The sequence below is a fragment of the Arvicanthis niloticus genome, chromosome 9, assembly GCF_011762505.2.
Source record: "Arvicanthis niloticus isolate mArvNil1 chromosome 9, mArvNil1.pat.X, whole genome shotgun sequence".
In the NCBI taxonomy this organism is placed as follows: domain Eukaryota; kingdom Metazoa; phylum Chordata; class Mammalia; order Rodentia; family Muridae; genus Arvicanthis; species Arvicanthis niloticus.
Window position 1 is genome coordinate 71,618,881 of NC_047666.1, and position 20,622 is coordinate 71,639,502.

General features: G+C 43.0%; 1 protein-coding gene across 5 annotated transcripts in view; it reads right to left on the reverse strand.

The window, feature by feature from the left end:
* The window catches only part of Dusp16 (dual specificity phosphatase 16), a 76,644-nt gene that overhangs the window by 6,915 nt on the left and 49,107 nt on the right, over positions 1-20,622 (reverse strand). For all 5 annotated transcript variants that reach the window (XM_034511593.2, XM_076940674.1, XM_076940673.1 and 2 more), the window contains 2 exons: positions 18,350-18,513; positions 3,046-3,205 (listed from right to left, as the gene is read on the reverse strand). In XM_034511593.2, the coding sequence (XP_034367484.1) occupies positions 3,046-3,205; positions 18,350-18,513 (324 nt within the window). The remainder of the gene's footprint in view (positions 1-3,045; positions 3,206-18,349; positions 18,514-20,622) is intronic.

The window sequence follows — 20,622 nt, forward strand, 5'->3', positions numbered from 1 at the left end:
AATTATCTTTTAAAGAGTCTAGGAACATGGTCCTGGTCTCGCACCCCCAATGTATGGAATACTAGCATGTATTATGCAGGCAGGCAACAGTAGCTCGCACATATTTTTAAAAGCAATTTATTAAAACAAATTGAGGGAAATGGAAAGAAGGCTTAGCAAATCAAAGTATCTGATGTATAAGCCGAATGACCTGGGTGAGCTATCCTCTGACCTCCATGTATGGTGGCACATGTGTGCCCACGCTCAGGTATCATGTACACACAATAATAGCAATAATAAAATTAAAACTTTTGAAGGAGGTTGCAAAGAAATAAAACTGACAGCCGTACAGTCAACAGCCTGAGCACCAGAAAGAAAAGAGCCGTTGCTTCCAAGTAGAAGGTGAGACCTGACCCTACAAAGTTGTCCTCTGACCTCCAGAAATGTACCATGTCACATGTCTGCTGTGCCACACGTGTGCCTATACTTAATACATACAAGTAAGAAAACAAATAATTTTAGAAACCTGGAAGAATATGCATTACAATGTTGATGATGGATTCCTTTTCCTCCTTCAATTTTCTATATTGTGCTCATGATGTTTTTTTTTTTCTTTTTTACAATCACAATTCATCTGATAAGTTTTAAAATTAAATATAAGGGGATTATTCTAGAGTGGGCTCATTAGCACATAGGTCCTAACAGACTGAGTATTAGCACATAGGTCCTAACAGACTGAGTGTTAACCCAAGCCTGAGAACAGAAGTCACACAGAGACCTGGGCGACAGGGAAAGACCCACACACAGGAAAGCTCTCTCAGGATGGAACAGGTACTCAGAAAGCAGTCTGCTTTAGTTGGCACATGGAGGTGGCTACAAAGGTGCGAGCGTGCATGTGTGTGTGCGCGCGTGTGTCTGTGTGTGGAGGATGTCTCTCAGGAATGCTAGGCTAAGAGCCATGTTTTTGTGTAGTTTTCTGTAAGTTCTAGAGAATAAGAAAGCAGAGATGGTGAGACTGGAAACAACAGCAAATTAGTACTACAGAAATTCAGAAGCAACGTTTAGGGTTTTTTTTTTTTAAAGGGACAGAAACTTTGTCTCTTAACAATAAAATAAATAAGGAGAAAACTGAAAAGTTAAAACTGAGGATTTGCTGAGAGTGAGGTGAGCTCAAAAGGGAAGTGATGACCAGGGAGGTTAGAGCAGTCAGCAGAGGGGAGAAAGGAAGAAGTCCTCATGGCACTCTAAAATATCAGTTAGTCAGAGAGAGGAACCTGTGCCTGCAGTCCCTACTACTTGGCAGGAGTGCTTGAGCCCAACGTTTGAGGCCAGCCTAGCAGGAGCATGTCTCAGAGAGAGTAGAAAATAGAAAGACACAAACATTTCCTCGGCGCTAACTCTGAGCTGAGTACTTGCACACTGTTCAGTGCCTACTGATTATCTGCTTGAGTCCTCATGCTATCCCTACAAAGCAGGCGTATTACCTTCAGCCTTTTGTTCAGGAAGCAGGCACGAGAGGGATTTAAGAGTTTTAAGTTAGACACACACTATCACTTAACTGATAACCAGGGAGGCAGGACTCAAAGTTTGGCTCCAAAGTACAACCTTTTAATCAACTCTGTTACCTCAGTACAGAATCATGGACTTGGGGGTGGGGTGGGGTTGAACAGGAGCCAAGGAACCGACCATGAGATGAGCGCAGGAGCTTAGATCATGCCCCTGAATCAACATGACAGCCAATGAAATTGTCTCCTTTTTTAGGGGCTAAACATCTAATGCTATGCTAAATCTACTTAGAGGTGCAATGAGAAAGTATCAGTGCGAAGAATTTCCCTTATGATTATTTTAATGTGAACTGTTATAGCCTTTAATCTTGAGGCATTTTAAAGAACAAGTCCAAACTGATGACAGAAATTTCTGGAAAAGTAAAATTCTTAAAAAATAAAACAGAAAGAAAAAACTATATCAGAATTATCAGGATTACCTGAAGCTTAAAAAGCATTACCTGGAAAATGAAAAATGTTACCAGGGATTAATATACCTAATTTTGCTTTTTACAGGGAAAATTTTAAATTATTTTATGTCTATGGGTGTTTTGCCTGCATGTGTATCTGTGAACTACTAGTGTGTCAGGGGTGCCAGGAGAGTGTCAGGTCTCCTGGGACTGCAGTCATAGATTGCTTTAAGCCACCACACAGGTGCTGGGAATTTAACCTGGGTCTTCTGGAGGAGTAGCCAGTGCTCTTAACTGATGAGCCAACCCCCAGCCCTGCTCTTTTATTTTTACTGACAATAACTAATTCATAGTATTTAATTATGGAGTTGAGTGCTCAGACTTAGGTCCCTGTTGGAGGAAAACAACAAGACATCCTTGCGTGGAACATAAGTAGTCGCACCTCATTTTGTGCTCATGTCTCCTCTGCTCAGCCTTCACATTCAAGTACTAGATACTGCGGCATTAGCACTAGGTTAAAGCACTGTGAGGTAGGGAAGCTCCCAATGAGGGCAAAGAAGCAGAATAAAGTATGATACAGACTAACTTCCATTATAGCTCCTGCATGTACAAGTGTATATGCTGGAATTTCACTGGACTCAAAAGACTTGAAACTATTGATGCATGAATTGCGGCTCTGGAAATCTTGTAACAAATAAAAGGACTTCAAATATATTGGGATGTTTTCATAGGACCTAACTTCTCCCAAGGAAAATACAGCAGTAACTTAGAAGGAATAACAGCCAGGTTTATCAAATAGTTTCAAAGATTTAAAAAGTGGGGGAGAGGGAGGGATACTTTTGAAAGTTTAACTGATTTTTAAATACTTGCAACACATAATCACAGATCCTGCAAAGCTTTAACCTTGGTGCTGTTAAAAGTTAGCTAGCAGGTCACATGCCAATCCCTTAGGGGCAGCATAGCACACAGCTTGACCATTAAAAAAGTAAGCAACATCATGTCCTGTTTTCAGACTTGAAATCTCTAAGAGGCAAAAGGGATGGAGTAGCTATACCTCTCTCTCTGTGACACTATGATTCAAAGAGCTGGTACCCTTGTTTTGAGCTACATACCAATGAAATCCACAGACTTGTCCAACCAGGGCAGGATTTTCTCACAAAAGCTGTCATTCACAGGCACTCGCAGGAAGTGAGATTCAGGTATGAAGTCAGGCTTTGGACAGGTATTGCTGGCATTTAACACATAGCCAATCCCATTCTGTTGCATCAGTTCCTATACAGGGAAAGAGCCATTTAAAGAGAATCATTTGTACTAAGAACCATTTTGAAAGATTGATGTTGAATACTATGACAAGAATTACAAGTTTCTTTATACATGGTAAAATCCAAAAATCCAAACAAGTAACATTTATAGACTTAAAGTTGAAAGTGAAAGAAGCCATTCAGAATAGTATGCCTGAGGAGTAGCCACACAGGCTGCGTCAGGTGTGTCCCCTGCCACAGAGAAGTAGAATAAAATATACAATGAAACAAAAGTACACACAGCTCTTTTCCCACTTGGACGATGCCAGGCACTCTTGCTGCTTGGTTTAAAGTCTTTCTGAATTCTGCATCTACTTATGTGCATGTCAGGTTATACCTACTATAAGCTGGCATGTCCCACAGGCTTTTCACATTCAAATGCCAGAATCTAGCCCTGAACTCCTGTTTCCTCTCATCCCAACACTGATGAAACAATACACGAGAACACTATCCCACAGCCAGCTGGCGAGATCCTTATAATCCTGTCCGAATGGCTGCCGGTCCCTCAGTATCACTTTTTCATTTACTCCTTCTCCTCTCTGTCCCCATCCACCACTCACGAGCAGTCCCCAAGACAACTTTTCCCCTCCAAACCATATTCTTTACAACTATACTTTTTTTTCTTTTGTGAGACAATGTATATGCCAGGCTGGCCTCAAACTCCAGACTCAAATGATTTTCCTGCCTCAGCATCCAAAGACTATAGGCAGATGCCACCATACTCTGCTGATCTTTCTTACTGCATGCGCATGCACCCACACTTCTGTATTTACAAAGTTCCACCCCTGTCTTTCTGGTGGCTTTCTTCCCATTTTTCATACTCAGCCTGACTGTATCTATGAATTCCTTCCCATGGACACACAGTTAACCACTCCAGGCTCCATCCTTCTGAAGTTCTTTGTGCATACCACGAAAATAACCCAGCACTGTATGTTGCACTAATACAGCTAATTCTTGTCTCCCCTATAAAACAGTAAAACAATGAGTAGCCTTGAGCTGACCTTGTTTTCTTTGTGTAATCGCACTAATATGAATTTGTTATTTGATAAGCACATCTACAACTGTCACACTGACCAGGCAAGTTGCGGCAGCCCCACGTTGATAAGTCTTCCCAGTGCCACCTCTCAGGACATCTTCTAAGCCTGAACATTAAGCAGCGCTGGCCATTGCTTCCTTTCTTTGGAATGCCACCTTATTTTTTTTCCACTTTTCCAACTACTTTAGAGACAAGTGATAGTTTGCTTCCTGTTTACCTTCCTGAGACATGCTGAATCTCACATGTCTTCATCCTAAGACCCTTGGTACAGGAAGCGTATTTTGTTTTGTACAAAGAATACAGATCATCGGGGCAACCCTTTCTCATTTCTGAGATGACATCAAGAAACAGCAATGATTTACACGGCCGTCTTGCATTGAGCAACTCCTTCATTCCAGAGTGCACGCTCCCTGGCAGCTCCTCTGCTTCAATCAAGCTCACTCTCGGACCAAGATCTTAATGGTGCTCATCACAACCTTTAGTGTTCAGTGCTTGTCAGAGCGGGGCAACATTGTTCTCTCGGTGAACACAGATACACCAGGTTTACCTGCAGACCATCTATTTTACCACAGCCCCAGTATGTCCCTGGAAGGAGACTAAAGAGACCCCCTAGACCTAAGAAGCCTCTGAGGCATTTCTTAGTAATGTCCTGAAGGAATACCCCCTCTACCCACACCTCTCACTAATAGTATTACTAAGTTAAGTTTTGTTAAAAAGCAGAAAGAGGGGGCTAAAGAGGAGGCTCAGCGATGAAAAGTCCCTGTGTTTGTACGGGACTGAGGTTCTGTTTCTCGTACCCACATGCTTGCTCACAACCATCTGTAATTCCAGTAATTCCATCTGACACCCTCTTGTGAATTCTAAAGGCACCAAGCACGCAGATGGTACATTTTATACATGCAGAAAAAAAAATTCTCACACATATATTAAGTAAATGAATCCAAAAAACAATTTTTTTTTTTTTTTTTTTCTTTTCGAGACAGGGTTTCTCTGTATAGCCCTGGCTGTCCCGGAACTCACTCTGTAGACCAGGCTGGCCTCGAACTCAGAAATCCGCCTGCCTCTGCCTCCCAAGTGCTGGGATTAAAGGCGTGCGCCACCACCGCCGCCCAGCTCAAAAAACAATTTTTTAGGAAGCAAAGGGAAACGGTAGCAGACCATTCTTTCTAGAAACTCAGTAATGAAAATGCAGACTTTTTAGAAAGGTGAGCCATACTTGCTTTAACAGCCCTAAGGCAACAGGACTGCTAAGAACAGAGCACGCTGCATCTCACTAAGAACAGAACACGCTGCTTCTCACTAGTGCCACAGGGAAAACACAGCAAGGCGCCTGACCTGCAGCCTGATGACCCACGCGTTATACAAGTGACAATTTAACCTAAATTCAAAAATATCTGTTGAGAACCTTTATCAGAGGACTACTAACAGAACACTGTGACACACGGTACATAGTATGACAATACCTACTAGGTGCTAGGCACTACGCTAAGCATTGATTAGTTTTACTGAATCCTCACACTTCCCGTGTGGTATGTTTTATTATTTTTCTACTATAAATAAGAAAACAAAAACTTAGACAGCTTATATAATATTTTCCAAGTCTTACATACACTGGTCTTGCATGCTAGAACTGGTACAGAAGGAAAGATTCAAATCGAAACACTCATTTCCAGAAACTACACAGTTAGGTTCCCCAATACACTAAACTTAAGCTTCTTCTATGGCAAATTAAAGTGAACAATAAAGTAATGAGCTCAGAAACCCACATGGAAACCTAAATGCTGTGGTGCCTGCTTATAATCTCGGTGCTGGAGAAGCAGAGACAGATTCCTAGGGTTCACTAGCCAGCCACCCTAGCCTACAGAGAGCTCCAGGACAGTGAGTAACCCTGCAGATGAAAGGCAAGATAGACGTCTCCCTCAGCAGTGGCAGAGACACCTTGTTGTTGGTGGTGGTGTTCTATCAGTCAGGGCAGCAGTCCTTTGTTCAACCTAACCTGATATCTGGCTTGGTGGCCAAAGCTGTTTTATGCCTAGGACTCATAAAAATCAAATCAAATCAAATCAAATCAAATCAAATCAAATCAAATCAAATCAAATCAAATCCAGGCAGCTCATACAGGAGAAAGAGACAGAACCCTGCAGACTGCCATGCTAACCAGACACCTGACCTCCAGCATACAGCACAAGCGGTCATCAATACCTGCTTGCTGCTATGCCATGTAGCAGGACACAGGTTGTCATCTAGGGGCCCACAAGCCTCATGGGCAGCTGCAGCAGGAGCCAACACAAGTGTGTGGTGGACAGATGAGAAAGAGATATGGAACAGTTTGAGCATTATGAAGAGAGATGGAACTGGAGACTCAAAGGTGGAGAGTAGTAGCCTGTTGTGAGTGGCCAGCCCTGCCACCTGGAGCCATGGTAATGTTCCAGCCCTAGCGGCTGCTGGGGCCATGTCTGAGTCCATGGCTACGCAGTGGCAGGGATCAACCATGGTTCATTTTACCACTAGAGAACATGGGGACCTCCCTGGTCACAGCAGCCACATGGCCAGGACCTGTGTGTAACTGACCCCACTCCTCACTGGCTGCAGCCCTCTGAAAAGCAGGCCAGTCTGCAGCTGGGCCTGGTGGCAGGAATGTGGGTGAGCTGGCCTCCAGGGTACGAGTGTGGAACAGCTGACTGTGCCAGGGATCAGCTGGGTAGTGGCACTGATGCAGTGGTGATGGCCCCCCACCTCATCACTCCCCCACCTCCAGCAGTGGGGGAAGCTACCCACAGGTCATGAGCTCAGGAGAGCAAGGTTGCCCCTCACACCCTGTAGCAGCTGGAAGAGCCGGCCCTGCCCCTCACTGGCTACAGCACTCAAGAGTTCTAACCCTGCCCCTCCCTGAGCGGTACAGTAGAGCTGGCCTGGTAGTAGGGAACACGTGAGCCAGCCCTGAGGACATGAATGAGGAAGAGCTGGGCCCTGTCACTCGCCTGCCATGAGATGGCCTGGGCAGTGAGGGGAGGTATGCCCTTTGTCCCCTTTCCACCTGAGGCAGTTGGAGATCTGACCCAGGAGTCATGAGAGCATATAAGCTATCCTGCCTCTCACGGGCTGCAGCACTTTAGAGAGTGGGGCCCTGCACCATGGCTAGGCAACAGAGTAGGGCTGTTTCTGGTAGAGGGGCTGTGGGTGAACCAGCTCCAAGGGCGAGAAGAGCATGGGAGAGCTGGCCCTGCCACTAGTCTGCTGTGAAGCAGTATGGGTGCCAGGTTGATGCTTCCCCCCACCTCACATCCTCACACCCCTCACTACCTGCTGCAGTTGGGAGAGCTGACTCCCAGGGTCATCAGAGTGTGAGAACTGGTCCTGTTCCATGTTGGCTGCAGCACTCGGAAAAGAGGACCCTGCACCTTATCTGAGCATTGAGGTGACTTGGGTGAGGGATGATGCTCTCCCTTTTCCCCCTCACCACCTGCAGGTAGTCGGGAGAACTGGAGCTGAGGTAATGGGAACAGGATAGCTGGCCTTGCCTCCTCATTGGTTGTAGCACTTGGGACAGCAGACCCTGTGCTTACCTGAGCAACACAGTGGAGCTGACCCTGATGGCAAAGGCAAAGGGAACCAGCCCTGAAGGTGTGAGAACAGGAAAGCTGACCTAGCACCTCACAGGCTGCAGCACTTGGGAAACTGCACACCACACACATACACCACACACACACACACACACACACACACACACACACACACCACCTTGACTGGGTAGCACAGTGGAGATGGCTCTACAGGTGTGGGTGTGGGCAAGCTGGCCCCAAAGGCATAAGAGCAGGATTACTGACCCTGCTTTCTGCCAAGCATTAGGTGGCCTATCGAGAGAGCTTGCCCTGGTGGTACGGATAAGGGAGAGCCAGTGCACTGACCAGTTCAGCTACCATGTAGGCCCAGATCCAGGGCATTAAGTTGGTCCACCTCAAAATCTATATTATCTGCCAACTGTTAGGATGAGTGAAAGAGCCAGTCCTGCTGTTCCAAAGCTGCAGGATCTCCACGACTCAAGGCAACAACAGGATAACCAGGAGTCCTGATAAGGATCCAATATTGATGGTGTCACACAACCCAAAGATCTTGAACCAGACTTCAATAGCTTACTGCAAAGAACATTTGCAAGTGAAGATGTACGGACAAAAGATATACTGTGAGACACATGGTGACATACTACAGCAATCATGATGAAATGGTTTTTATGCTTTGGTTTTTTGTTGGTTGTGTGTTTTTTATTTGGGGAGAAGTTGCAAGGGCAAAGATGGAGATGAGCAGGAGTGAGGTGCACGATGTGAAAACCACAAAGAATCAATAGAAAGTTTAAAAAAAAAAAAAAAAAAAAAAAAGCAAGCTAGATGGCACCCAAGGAATGACACCCAAAGCTATCTTCTGGCCGCTCCTCACATCACGCTATCCACCCACGCCCATACAAATCTATTTATAAAATCTGTTACCAGTTGCTACAGAAAATTCTTTTTAAAATAAATATAATGAGGTCAACTTTTAAAGCAAAAAGGCAAACCAAATACTAACATGTCACACAAAATGAAAATGTAGTTTGACTGCTATGTTAAATTCCATACTGCTTTCCGTGTCTAGATTTGTAGTCTCTACATCAGTGCAATGTTGGTTAAAGAAGGAAATCATTAAGGACAGAGACAAACCTGAAATGTGACTTTTAGCTTAAAATTATATATTAAATAATTTATATATAACATGAAAGTAGGATTAAGCTATCTGGAAAAAGGAAGAGAACTATGCAGGATAGATGACAACAATGGTCTGGTCAAAGTACATGATATGTTTGAATGAAAATGTCTCCATAGACCTCCCATGACACAGTTAAAAAGAATCCCAAGTCAGCTTGGCAGGCAGGCAGGCAGGCAGGCAGGAAGGAAGGAAAACATGTATATTAATTAATTAATCTCTAATGCATGTTTTTTCCCTTAGCTAAGTAGTTTGGGAAACCACAACTAAATGCAGCAATCTGTATTTACTTCTTAATAAAGAGCAAGATTTCACAGAAGGCTGGAGATTTGTATAGCACAGCAGTAGACTGCTTGTCTAGCATGTGTGAGGGGCTGGGTCTTATTTCTGTTACCTAATTAAATAAATAAACAACAGACAGGTAGGTAGGTAGGTAGATGTTTTCTAAAAAGGAATAGAAAACAGTATCAGCACAGCTGCCTTCTCCATCACAGCTGCCTTCCTTCTCCATCACAGCTGCCTTCCTTCTCCATCACAGCTGCCTTCCTTCTCCATCACAGCTGCCTTCCTTCTCCATCACAGCTGCCTTCCTTCTCCATCACAGCTGCCTTCCTCCTCCATCACAGCTGCCTTCCTCCTCCATCACAGCTGCCTTCCTCCTCCATCACAGCTGCTTCCTCCATCACAGCTGCTTCCTCCATCACAGCTGCCTTCCTTCTCCATCACAGCTGCCTTCCTTCTCCATCACAGCTGCCTTCCTTCTCCATCACAGCTGCCTTCCTTCTCCATCACAGCTGCCTTCCTTCTCCATCACAGCTGCCTCCTCCATCACAGCTGCCTTCTTTCTCCATCACAGCTGCCTTCCTTCTCCATCACAGCTGCCTTCCTTCTCCATCACAGCTGCCTTCCTTCTCCATCACAGCTGCCTTCCTTCTCCATCACAGCTGCCTTCCTCCTCCATCACAGCTGCCTTCCTCCTCCATCACAGCTGCCTTCCTCCTCCATCACAGCTGCCTCCTCCATCACAGCTGCTTCCTCCATCACAGCTGCTTCCTCCATCACAGCTGCCTTCCTTCTCCATCACAGCTGCCTTCCTTCTCCATCACAGCTGCCTTCCTTCTCCATCACAGCTGCCTTCCTTCTCCATCACAGCTGCCTTCCTTCTCCATCACAGCTGCCTTCCTTCTCCATCACAGCTGCCTTCCTCCTCCATCACAGCTGCCTCCCAAATAGTTTACAGCTGCTTCATTCTCACCTAATTTATTAGAATCTTTCCAAAACATTTAGCTTAGGTCATACAAAAACAAGTCTCTTCTCTTATTTTTATTTCATCAGTACATGCACTACTTTAATTAATGTACATAATTACAATAACAAGCATACTGGCCCAAACAGGTCTGAGGGCAAACAACTGATTCTGGTAAGTACACTAGTCACATACTGGTGTCAGGTGTGTTGTAGGAACAGCTCACAGCTAGACTGTGGAGGACACGAGGACTTGACAAGGAATCTCTAAGGTTAGTTAGACAAGTTCTAGGAGCTCAATATAGCTCTATTGGGTGTTCTCTTGACTGATATTTCCATAATATTTTGATGAATGTGCATTTAATTGGCTGATATGGTGTAATAATTTAATTATTTATTTTGCTGTGTGAGTTTATGTGTACAACATGCACGCAGATCCCCATGGACGTTAGAAAGGGCGTCAAACCCCCTGGAACTATAGTTAGAGACAGCTGTGAATCGGCCCATGTAGGTGCTGGGAACCAAGCCTGTGTCCTCAACAAGGAGAGTAAGTGCTCTTAACTGCTGAACCATCTCTCAATCCCTATGCACTGTAATTTTCTGATGGTATTACTTAAAGGTACATTTATAAAGAATAAGTATCTTATGGAATGATTATTCTTCCTTATAAACAGATGCTAATATTTATTATAAATTAGACATTTATATAATTCTCATTTTATTTTGCCACATTATATAAAAATACACAACTAAATAATTAATCTGATCTGTAAGTAGCACAATCTTTAAACTTCTAGAGAGTAGTTATCTTATGCTGTTAAATATTTAGCTTGGACTCTGAACTGCTGCTAATATGTGCCCTTCCAAAGATAAGATAAACTCCTGGCCTTCAACATCCCTCTGACATCATGGTGCTTAGTTCTTTGAACTCCCCTTCACTGCTTAGGTACAAAGCTTGCACAGCTGCACTGCCTGCATCTGCATCACGCTCTTGGACTACTACTCTATCCTGTTGACTCCTTGGTTCATACACCCAGAGCCCTCTGCCCTTCACTCTGATTATCCTACCCATTATCTTTCCCTGTCTGTCTGCCTTTCTGGTCCAACTTCAACTCCAAAGGCAATTGCTACACCCACTCCCTTGCTTCTGTCCTCAATTCACTTGCCCCTTTATTACCTCTTCATGCTTGTCAGCTTTACTTGCTAATTAGAATTAATCCTCCACTGAGTCTGCATGTATGCTCGTGTAGCTGAACACGGCTAAGGAGAAAACTTCAGCAATGCCACCTGCTTTCACTTTTGATTCAGGCTCATCAGCAAAAATGGTATTTCCCTAGCTGGGTGCTTTCTCCTCTCTTGTATGTGCCGTTCCATCCAGTTCCCTTCCCCTCAAAACTCCCACTATATTTCTGCTCATCCTCATTCTTAAGTTAGTGGAAAATCTCATTTCCCTGCTACATTAGAAAATTAGATCAATTACAGGCAAACTTTCATCATTTCATCTGCCACATATACCTTCTATGAGCATACACGTCTGTATATTCTATTTTCCCAGCTGTTGTTATTGATAGACAATCAATGTCTGTAAGACCAGTCCCTGTACTTGCTTAGTAAATTCAGTCTTATCTTACTCGAAGGTGTTTCTAGCAACTGTTGGACTTTCTCCTACATCAATTTTCTATTCTTAGGTTATTTCCTCTACTAACAATCTTAAAAATACCAGAGGGACATGTGCTCCACAATGTTTATAGTGGCCTTATATGTTATAGCCAGAAGCTGAAAACATCCCAGATTTCCACAATGAAAGAATGGATAGAGAAAATGCGGTACATTTACACAATGGAATACTAGTCTGCTATTAAAAATGAGGACATCATGAGTTTCTCAGGCAAATGGATGGAACTAAAAAATATCATCCTGAGTGAGGTAACCCAGACCCAAGAATATATACATGGTATGTACTCACTAAAAAGTGGATATTAGCCAAAAAAAAAGTACAGAATACCCATGATATAACCCACAGACAGTATGAAGTTAAGTAAGATAAGTGAGGATGCTTCAATCCCACTTAGAAGGGGAAACAAAATAATCATGGGATGCAGAGTTGAGGGAGGGATTGGGTGGGAGAGGAGGAGGGAAAGGGAAAGGTGAACAGGATCAGGTGTTGGGGAAGGGGACAGAAGAAAAGCCCAGAGGACCAGCAGAATGAATGGAAATATGCAACTTTGGGGGTGAGAGACTCTCAAGACTCAATGGGAGGGAACTCAGATGAAGTGCCCAACAGTGGGGAGGAGAACCGGAAGAGTCTACTACCTCCAGTCGATAGACGGGGCCTCAAGATTTCTGACCCAGAAGTGTTCCTGGTTCCTGTCTAAAAGAACTGCAGGGACAAAAATGGAGACGAGACTGAGGGAAAGTCAGTCCAACCAGGGATCTACCTCATGGGGAGACACCAAAAGCCTGAAACCATTACTAATGCTATGATGTGCTTACAGACAGAAGCCTAGCATGGCTGTTTTCTGAGAGGCCCAACCAGCAGCTGGCTGAGACAGATTCAGATACTTACACCCAATCATTGGACTGAAGTTGGGGATCCAGATGGTTGAATTAGGAAAAGGCTAGAAGAAGCTGAGGAGGGTGACCCCATAGGAAGTTCAACAGTCTCAACTAACCCGGACCCCTGGGAGCTCTCAGACACTGAACCCCCAACCAGGCAGCATATACCAGCTGGTCTGAGCACCCCCACACACACACCCCCAATACATATAAAGCAGAGGAATGCCTGGTCTAGTCTCAGTGGGAGAAGATGTATCTAGAGACTTGAGGCACCCCCCCCCCAGGGGGGAAGCCTGGTGGTGGGAGAGCATCCTCTTGGGCACAGGGGGGAGGAGGAATGAGTTGAGGAGCTGTGGGAAGGGAGACTGGGAGGGAGAGCAACAGCTGAATTGTAAATAAAATTTTAAAAGTATCTCTTTGCCTTAAGCTCCTCTTTTCAATAAACTTCCTTGGAAGAGTTGCTTATGCTGTATCTCCATTCCTTTCTGCCTGCTGCTGCCTGCACTCACTTATGCACCAGCATTCCCACCCCACTACCAAGAGGCACCTCACAAACTACCCTTGATCTCCATGTTGTCCTATCCAATGACCAACTCTTAGCTTCATCTTTCTTGACCTACAGAACCATCTGACACATGTAATTCCTGGATAACATCACTCACTTGCTTTCTGGACTACCAGTCTCTTATTTCTTTATTCCTAAGAACCCTCTGTGGAATACTTCTTAGGTCCCCAGACTTTCAATGCTAACTACCCCATGGCTTAATCTACTTCTCCATTTAGATTTTCTTATTTTTATGATACTATTGTCCACATGATAATGACTCTCAAATTTATACCTCCTCTTTCAAAGACCTCATCCTGAATTCAAAGCCCCACCTGACTACTCAGAATGTCTACCTGGAGTGTACACTTGGTGTGTCCATCACTGAGTACCTCCTGCACTTGCCAGCTGCATCTCCTTTCTCCTTGATGGATAAACACGCGCGCGCGCGCGCACACACACACACACACACACACACACACACACACACACTCCTCTGTCATCTAATCTACCAGAACACTCTTAGCTTTGCTTTCATATATAGCCAGAATTCAACCACTTGATTATAGTCACTATCAGACCTACTTTGTGGCCACTCTGCTTCTGTCCTGTAGAAACACTACCTATTATCAACACTTGCACTAACATTATTTGATAAAATCTTGTCCTATTTCTCCCAGAGAGAATCTTTTCAAGGTCTCAATGTAGAGCCCTGCTCTCCTCCCAGTCATCCTCTCTGGCCGAGTGTCCCAAGGTGACTGTTCCAACTACACTGCTCTCCTTACTCGCCTCAGATTCCAATATTCTCTGCTCTCTTCCTGGTTGCTTCTGCTGCCTGTCTTACTTTTCTCTACATAGCCAAATGATTTGCTCTTTGACCTCTTTCAGGTGTTTGCTTCCATCTATCTCAGTGGGACCTATCTTCACCACCCCTTTTCATTAAAAGCCACACCCCATAGGTACTCCTAACTGCTTACCCTATTTCTTCAGAGTACTTATCTCTGTGAGCACTTATTACCATAAATAGGTAATAAATAAGTTGCAATATATAATCTACCTATTTACTCTGCTTACTGTCTCTTCTCTTTTACAGATGTAGCCCCAGTGCTATCTAGCAAACAGTAGCACCTTAGTAGTTCATAAAATTATTATTCTTAAAATGACTAAAATCATAATCCTGTAGCTATTTTATTAGTATCTTTTAAAAATAATCTCCATAGATGTTTCTTAAACACTTTCATTTGAAAAGCAATAAATAAAATGACACTACATTACAGTCCAGTCATTTTATAACTTATGAAAGGCTGTTTTACCTGAGTCTTCCAGATTTATTAAAAAAAAAAAATTTATAAGTAAATTAACAGCATAGGGGAAAATATTTTACCAGCTATGCTGAAGTAATTTTTAAGGACAAGATAAACTGCCTGCATCAAGTTGCAACTGCTTACAAAAACAACCACGTAGGGCTGGCTTATCATGCATCAAGGTGCTCTAGAGCCTGCTCTGGGGCGTGAAGAGCAGACCACCTAACCAAGAGATGAGCAGGCTGTAAGTAGTTAGTTTACAAATACAAATAATAAAGAGGTGTCTGATCCACATGGCAGAGCAAAACCATCAAAGCAGCACTGGAGCGAAGCCAAAGAACCCTAAATGAGAACTACAGTCTCCACCTGACACTCAGAAATACAGCCGCCCTGCTGAGAACTACAATCTCTGCCTGACACTCAGACAGAGATACAGCCATCCTGCTGAGAACTACAGTCTCCATCTGACACTCAGAGATACAGCCATCCTGCTGAGAACTACAGTCTCCACCTGACACTCAGACAGAGATACAGCAGTCCTGCAGAATCCAGGGGGACTGAGTCACACTTTCAAAGATAACAAAATTACTAGATGTTCAATCTTGTTATAAAAATAGCAGAGCTTTTGAGTATCTCCTTTACCTTCATTAAGTCATCTCTGGACAATACCAAATATAATGCAAATACTACATAAGTGTTGCAGTACTGCATTGTTTCAAGAGTAATGACAAAGAGAAGTTTGTTCAGTACACGTATAATTTTTTTGCATGTCTTTAATTCCATGTTGGTGAAATCCATGAACTGCTGAACCCAAGGAGCACAGCCCAGCACATTACAGTTCACGTCTCAGTGTCCTGGGTCACTTCCCTGTACTCCTCCAGCTTTAATTTCTCCCTCGTAATTAAAGCTGCTGCTGCTGCTGTCATAATGCAAGCAACAATATGAGAACATACAGTATGTAATAGATAATGTATCACTAAATATTAACTTTATCTTACTTTTAAAACAGATTGTAGCTGAGCACAGTGGCACATGCCTGTATCCCAGCACCTGGGAGGCTAAAACAAGATCACAAGTTCAAGACCAGCCAGCCTGAGCTCCACAGTAATACTCCTTCTGCTCTTTCTTACAGGAAGAGTACGACACATACATACATATGTGTTTGTAAAAAAAAAAAAAAAAAAAAAAAAAAAAAAAAAAAAATAAGAAAGGGTTCTCCTGTAAAGTGAAAACATGACCGTAAATAATGGGATCTGATTCTAATTAAAGGTGTTCAAAAATAATATTTATAGCCAGGTGTGGTGGTGCATGTCTTTGATCCCAGCACTTGGTAAACAGAAGTAGGAGTATCTCTGTGAGTTCATGAACAGCCTGGTCTACACAGTAAGTTCCAGGACAGCCAGGATTGCAAAGCAAGACGCTACTGTCTCAAAAGAAAACAAAATTAGTAGTATTTATGAGTCAAAAGTGAACATTTAATTCTGTTATTATAATTTTTGTGTATGCGCACACAAGGCATCATTTTTTTTAATTAATGAGAAATTTCTCTTGCCATGCCTTATGCTCCCTTTTCTCCCAGGTTACATCAGGCACAGCAGCACTTCCTACCCAGTGGCAACCCATCTGGAGGCTCTTCTAGATGGTGGCCATTTATCTACACTGTCACTGCTACAACATCCTTGTGCCAGCTTTCACAATCCATCTTCCTGCCGGTTCCATCCACAGCATAATTTTCATCAACTATTTTTTTTTTTTTTTTTGAGAAAACGTCTTGAGGTAGATTTGATTTGTGTGTGTGTGTGTGTGTGTGTGTGTGTATTCCACGTTGGCCTGAAATCCTCATGTAGCCTTGATTCTCAATTGTCTTGCCTGAGCCTCTGAAGTGTGGTAGCTATAGGCATGCACTATCTCATTTGGCATGTCATTTGCTTTTTTTATTTAAAAGTTTGTCTTCTATACTATGAAATAAGCCCTTTCAACAGTTAAGACTAAATTTCAAGTACAGATTCTATAATCTATTCATAAGGTCATAGAGTCTTATGGAATAGTGATTAAAAGAAGGCCTTACTGCAGTGTGCTATGGTGATTAAAATGTGCACTCCCATCCCATAAGATGAGCAGGTCACTTCATCTGAACATCACATGAGTGCTGAGTCAGGAGTTGGCAGTTCTCAGGGGAAGGAAACAAGATCTAGTAACTTAATTAAAGCAGTAGAGCAGTTAGGTGGAGAGTTGGTATGTAAAACTGCTTCTTCCCAGAGCCATCTCAGCAATCATGTGGTGCTGCTTTTCAGTATTGGGAATTATGCTGGGTCACCTTGTCATGTGGATTATTGTCATGTGGATTATTACGTCTTTCTTATCTAAACAACTAATATGCTCATTGTATAGTATTCTACACATGATACATATAATATTTTTAACGATACTTTTGGTGATCTTTTTGTCTTCCTACAGCATATATTTCTCTGAGAAACTCCCAAATCAGCACTTGCCAATGCTGTCAACCCAACACCTATCCAAAATAAATAAATAAGCGCTAGTCTTACCAGAAGCGAAATAAGATGGCATGGGGAAAAAAAAAATCAATTTTGCTTGTTAAAAGGTCACAATAAGCCACATAAAGAATGCAAATGGCCTGCCGGGCAGTGGTGGCGCACGCCTTTAATCCCAGCACTCGGGAGGCAGAGGCAGGTGGATTTCTGAGTTCGAGGCCAGTCTGGTCTACAGAGTGAGTTCCAGGACAGCCAGGGCTACACGGAGAAACCCTGTCTCGAGAAACCAAAAAAAAAAAAAAAAACCAAAAAAAACAAAAAAAGAATGCAAATGGCAGATGTTCAGTGACAGCTTAAGTGGGTCACTCCAGACACAACAGAGCTTCAAGCTACTCTCAATAGGTAATGTATCAGAATATTTGGAGTATTTAAGTATAAAATTTTAAAAATTACTCTAACTGTTAACAGATAAGGGAGAAAAATAATCAAGAAACTTGAGGGATGGAAATTCAGCTCAGTGGTAGAACACTTGCCTAGTACACAAAAGCTCCAGAATTACAGAAGAAAATAAATAACTAGATTCTCAAACTTTTCCCGTTCTAGATATGAAATGGGCATCAGCAACTGACATTAATACAGTACAGTCAACTGTTCTCATTTCAACTAGTAAAGACCAGAGAACAGGGGATCCAGCTCAAGGGGAGGCCCCAAGGCCTGATAGCTATGAAGCGCTCACAAAAAGGGCCTATCCTGACTGCCCTCTGAAAGACCCAACAAGCAGCTGAAAGAGTCCGATGCAGATATTTGCACCCAACCAATGGAGAGAAGCTGCTGACCCCTGTGGTTGAGTTAGGGAAAAGCTGGAAGAAGCTGAGGAGGAGGGCGACCCCGTAGGAGGATCAGCAGTCTCAATTAACCCAGATCCCCGAGATCTCTCAGATACTGGACCACAAAACAACCCCATCTTCTTTCAAGTTTCTTAGAACTATAAGGAAAACAAGCAACAACAATTTGGGTGTCATATGACAATAAATACCAGCAAAGTAATACTGTAAAGATGATGCAGCGTGTAGCTAGGGTCACACTGACAGTGTTCCCCTGTCTGGGATCACAGAATGATCCATGACAGATAATGGACAACTGCTGCTTTCCCCGCTGCTACTGACAGACACAAAGAAAGGTGTTGTGAAGCACCCACCTTGTTGAGGACATCTCGCTGGCAGCCAAGATAGAGATTGGGAAGAATTCGAGTTGGCCCAATGTTGGCAACAGGTAAGCAAGGCTGAGATATGCAGGTAGGGACTAGAGTGGATTTTCCTTCACAGAGGCCAGGAAAACAACGAGAGAACTCAGCAAACCCACCTAAGAATAAACATTGTAAGATTATGCCATGTACAAAGTAAAATAAACCAGCTCTCTGGGAACTACTTAACTAAAACCATTTAAAACCAAGACATCGGGTGGTACAGATCCAAGCAGGTAGCACTGCCTATGCACACACTTCTTCCTTGGATGCTGATGCTGAAGCTGATGGAGAATCCAGCACCGACTTTAGCCTACACGGCTGAATTATGGATGGGCAAGTTCTGAGGGCACTGAAAAGAATTCCTGCCTCTTTTTTTTTGACAGTCTCTTAAAGCTTCACAAATTCTATGACATATGGTCTCCCTTTCTCTCTCCATACAAATGTTATTTATGGGCCATTAAGGAGGATTTTAATAGCAAGTAAGTAAAAAATAATTATTCACAATAGTAACCAAATATTTTAAAAAGTGATAAATTGAATGTTACTTTTTTAGAATAAAAATAATGTTGTAAATTCTTCTGAGATTCAACTTTAAGTCTTTCAACCATACAGAAGAGTTTTTGGTAGTGGTGATGGGATAAGACAAGGTCTTGAGAAACCTTCAAACTTACTTTGTGGCTGAGAATGACCTTGAACTCCTCTGACCTCAGTCTCCAGAGTGCTGGGATTCAGGTTGCACCACCCTGCCTCATTTTTCTTAAGATATCAAAAACATACCTCACTCATTAAAAATATCTCTATAACAAGTCATTACAATTCTGTAGCAGTTAGTCAAGGCTCCAGAATTACCACTGACTTCTAGAACTCCTGTTCATTTTTCTAAGCACTACAAAGAAGTGTTGTCAGATCCTATATCATTTCTGAATGATACAAGATTTTTTGTGGCAAAATCTAGGGTTTGGATTTAGAACTTGGGTCGGTCTCTCTCTCTCTCTCTCTCTCTCTCTCTCTCTCTCTCTGTCTGTCTTTCTCTCTCTCCTTTTAAAAAGTGAGTTGGGGGATATGGAAGCCAGAGGACGACTTGCTGAAGTCAATTCCCTTTTTCTACCATATAAGCTCTAGAGCTGGGACTTAGGTTATCAAGCTTGATGGCAAAGGCCTTTCCCTAAGCCACTCATTAATGCCAGTCCTGTGGTCCACCCTTCTATTTCTAAAGAACTGCCCCATGGCCTTCATTAAGTGTCAGAATCTTGCCATAATTCAATAGTGAAATTCATGTAGCACTAAGGGGAAAGGCGTGACTAAGGTTTCACAGGACTTTCCAATTTAAATAACTATTCCTTTCTATCCAAATGAAAACACAGGAACCAAACTGTTCTTGATAAAACCCCTTACTATCCAAATGGCTACCTCTTAATATCTCAACTCAGGAACACTGATGATTAGAATTATAGAAAATACCTGTTCAACTCACATATAACTCAACTGGACTTGTATTTCTGTCTATGCTCAGTCCAGGGACAGATGCAGTGAGCTACAGTAGCAGGAAGTTATAACAATTAAGATACTAGCAAAATATAAGACAACATTCCTACCTCCAGTCCACGTATTTGTAATTGTAAAACTGTTCTTACACATGAGCAGTTGAAAAACCTTAAGCTAAACAGGTGGACAGAGCAGGTGAACTAGATCTACTGGAGAAATCCCAAATTACTTTGTATGATGGCAAGGCCCTCAAGATCTATAGCTGTGTTTTATTTTCGTCATTTCTAAACATGATCTGCAGCCATGTAACACTCCTTGTTATTTCATACTGCAGGAACATCTCCCCTCCACCCTGTACCATACATGCACACACAGAAGCCCAGAAACCAAACTGTAGGGAGAGCCAAGTTCCTGTATGCAACCTCACTCCTAGCTCAACACATTCTACATGTCTGATGTGGTAAAGTTATTGTGTCCCCAACTCAGTTTTCTCATCTATAAAATAAGAATGATTCTAAAAGGATTCTTGGCATCCCTACAGTATTGTGTGTGTGGCACACAGCCAACACTCAAGCAGGAATCAGTAGCTATTACTCCATGACAGCACTCACCCTCCATCCTAGCCCCTCTTCAGGATCTCCTGAGACACAAAGTAAAAAAGCAGAGTTTCTCAGCCTTAGAGTCTAAGGTTCCATTTCCCAAGGATGCTACAAAGCACTAGTGTCCTGGAAGACGCTGAC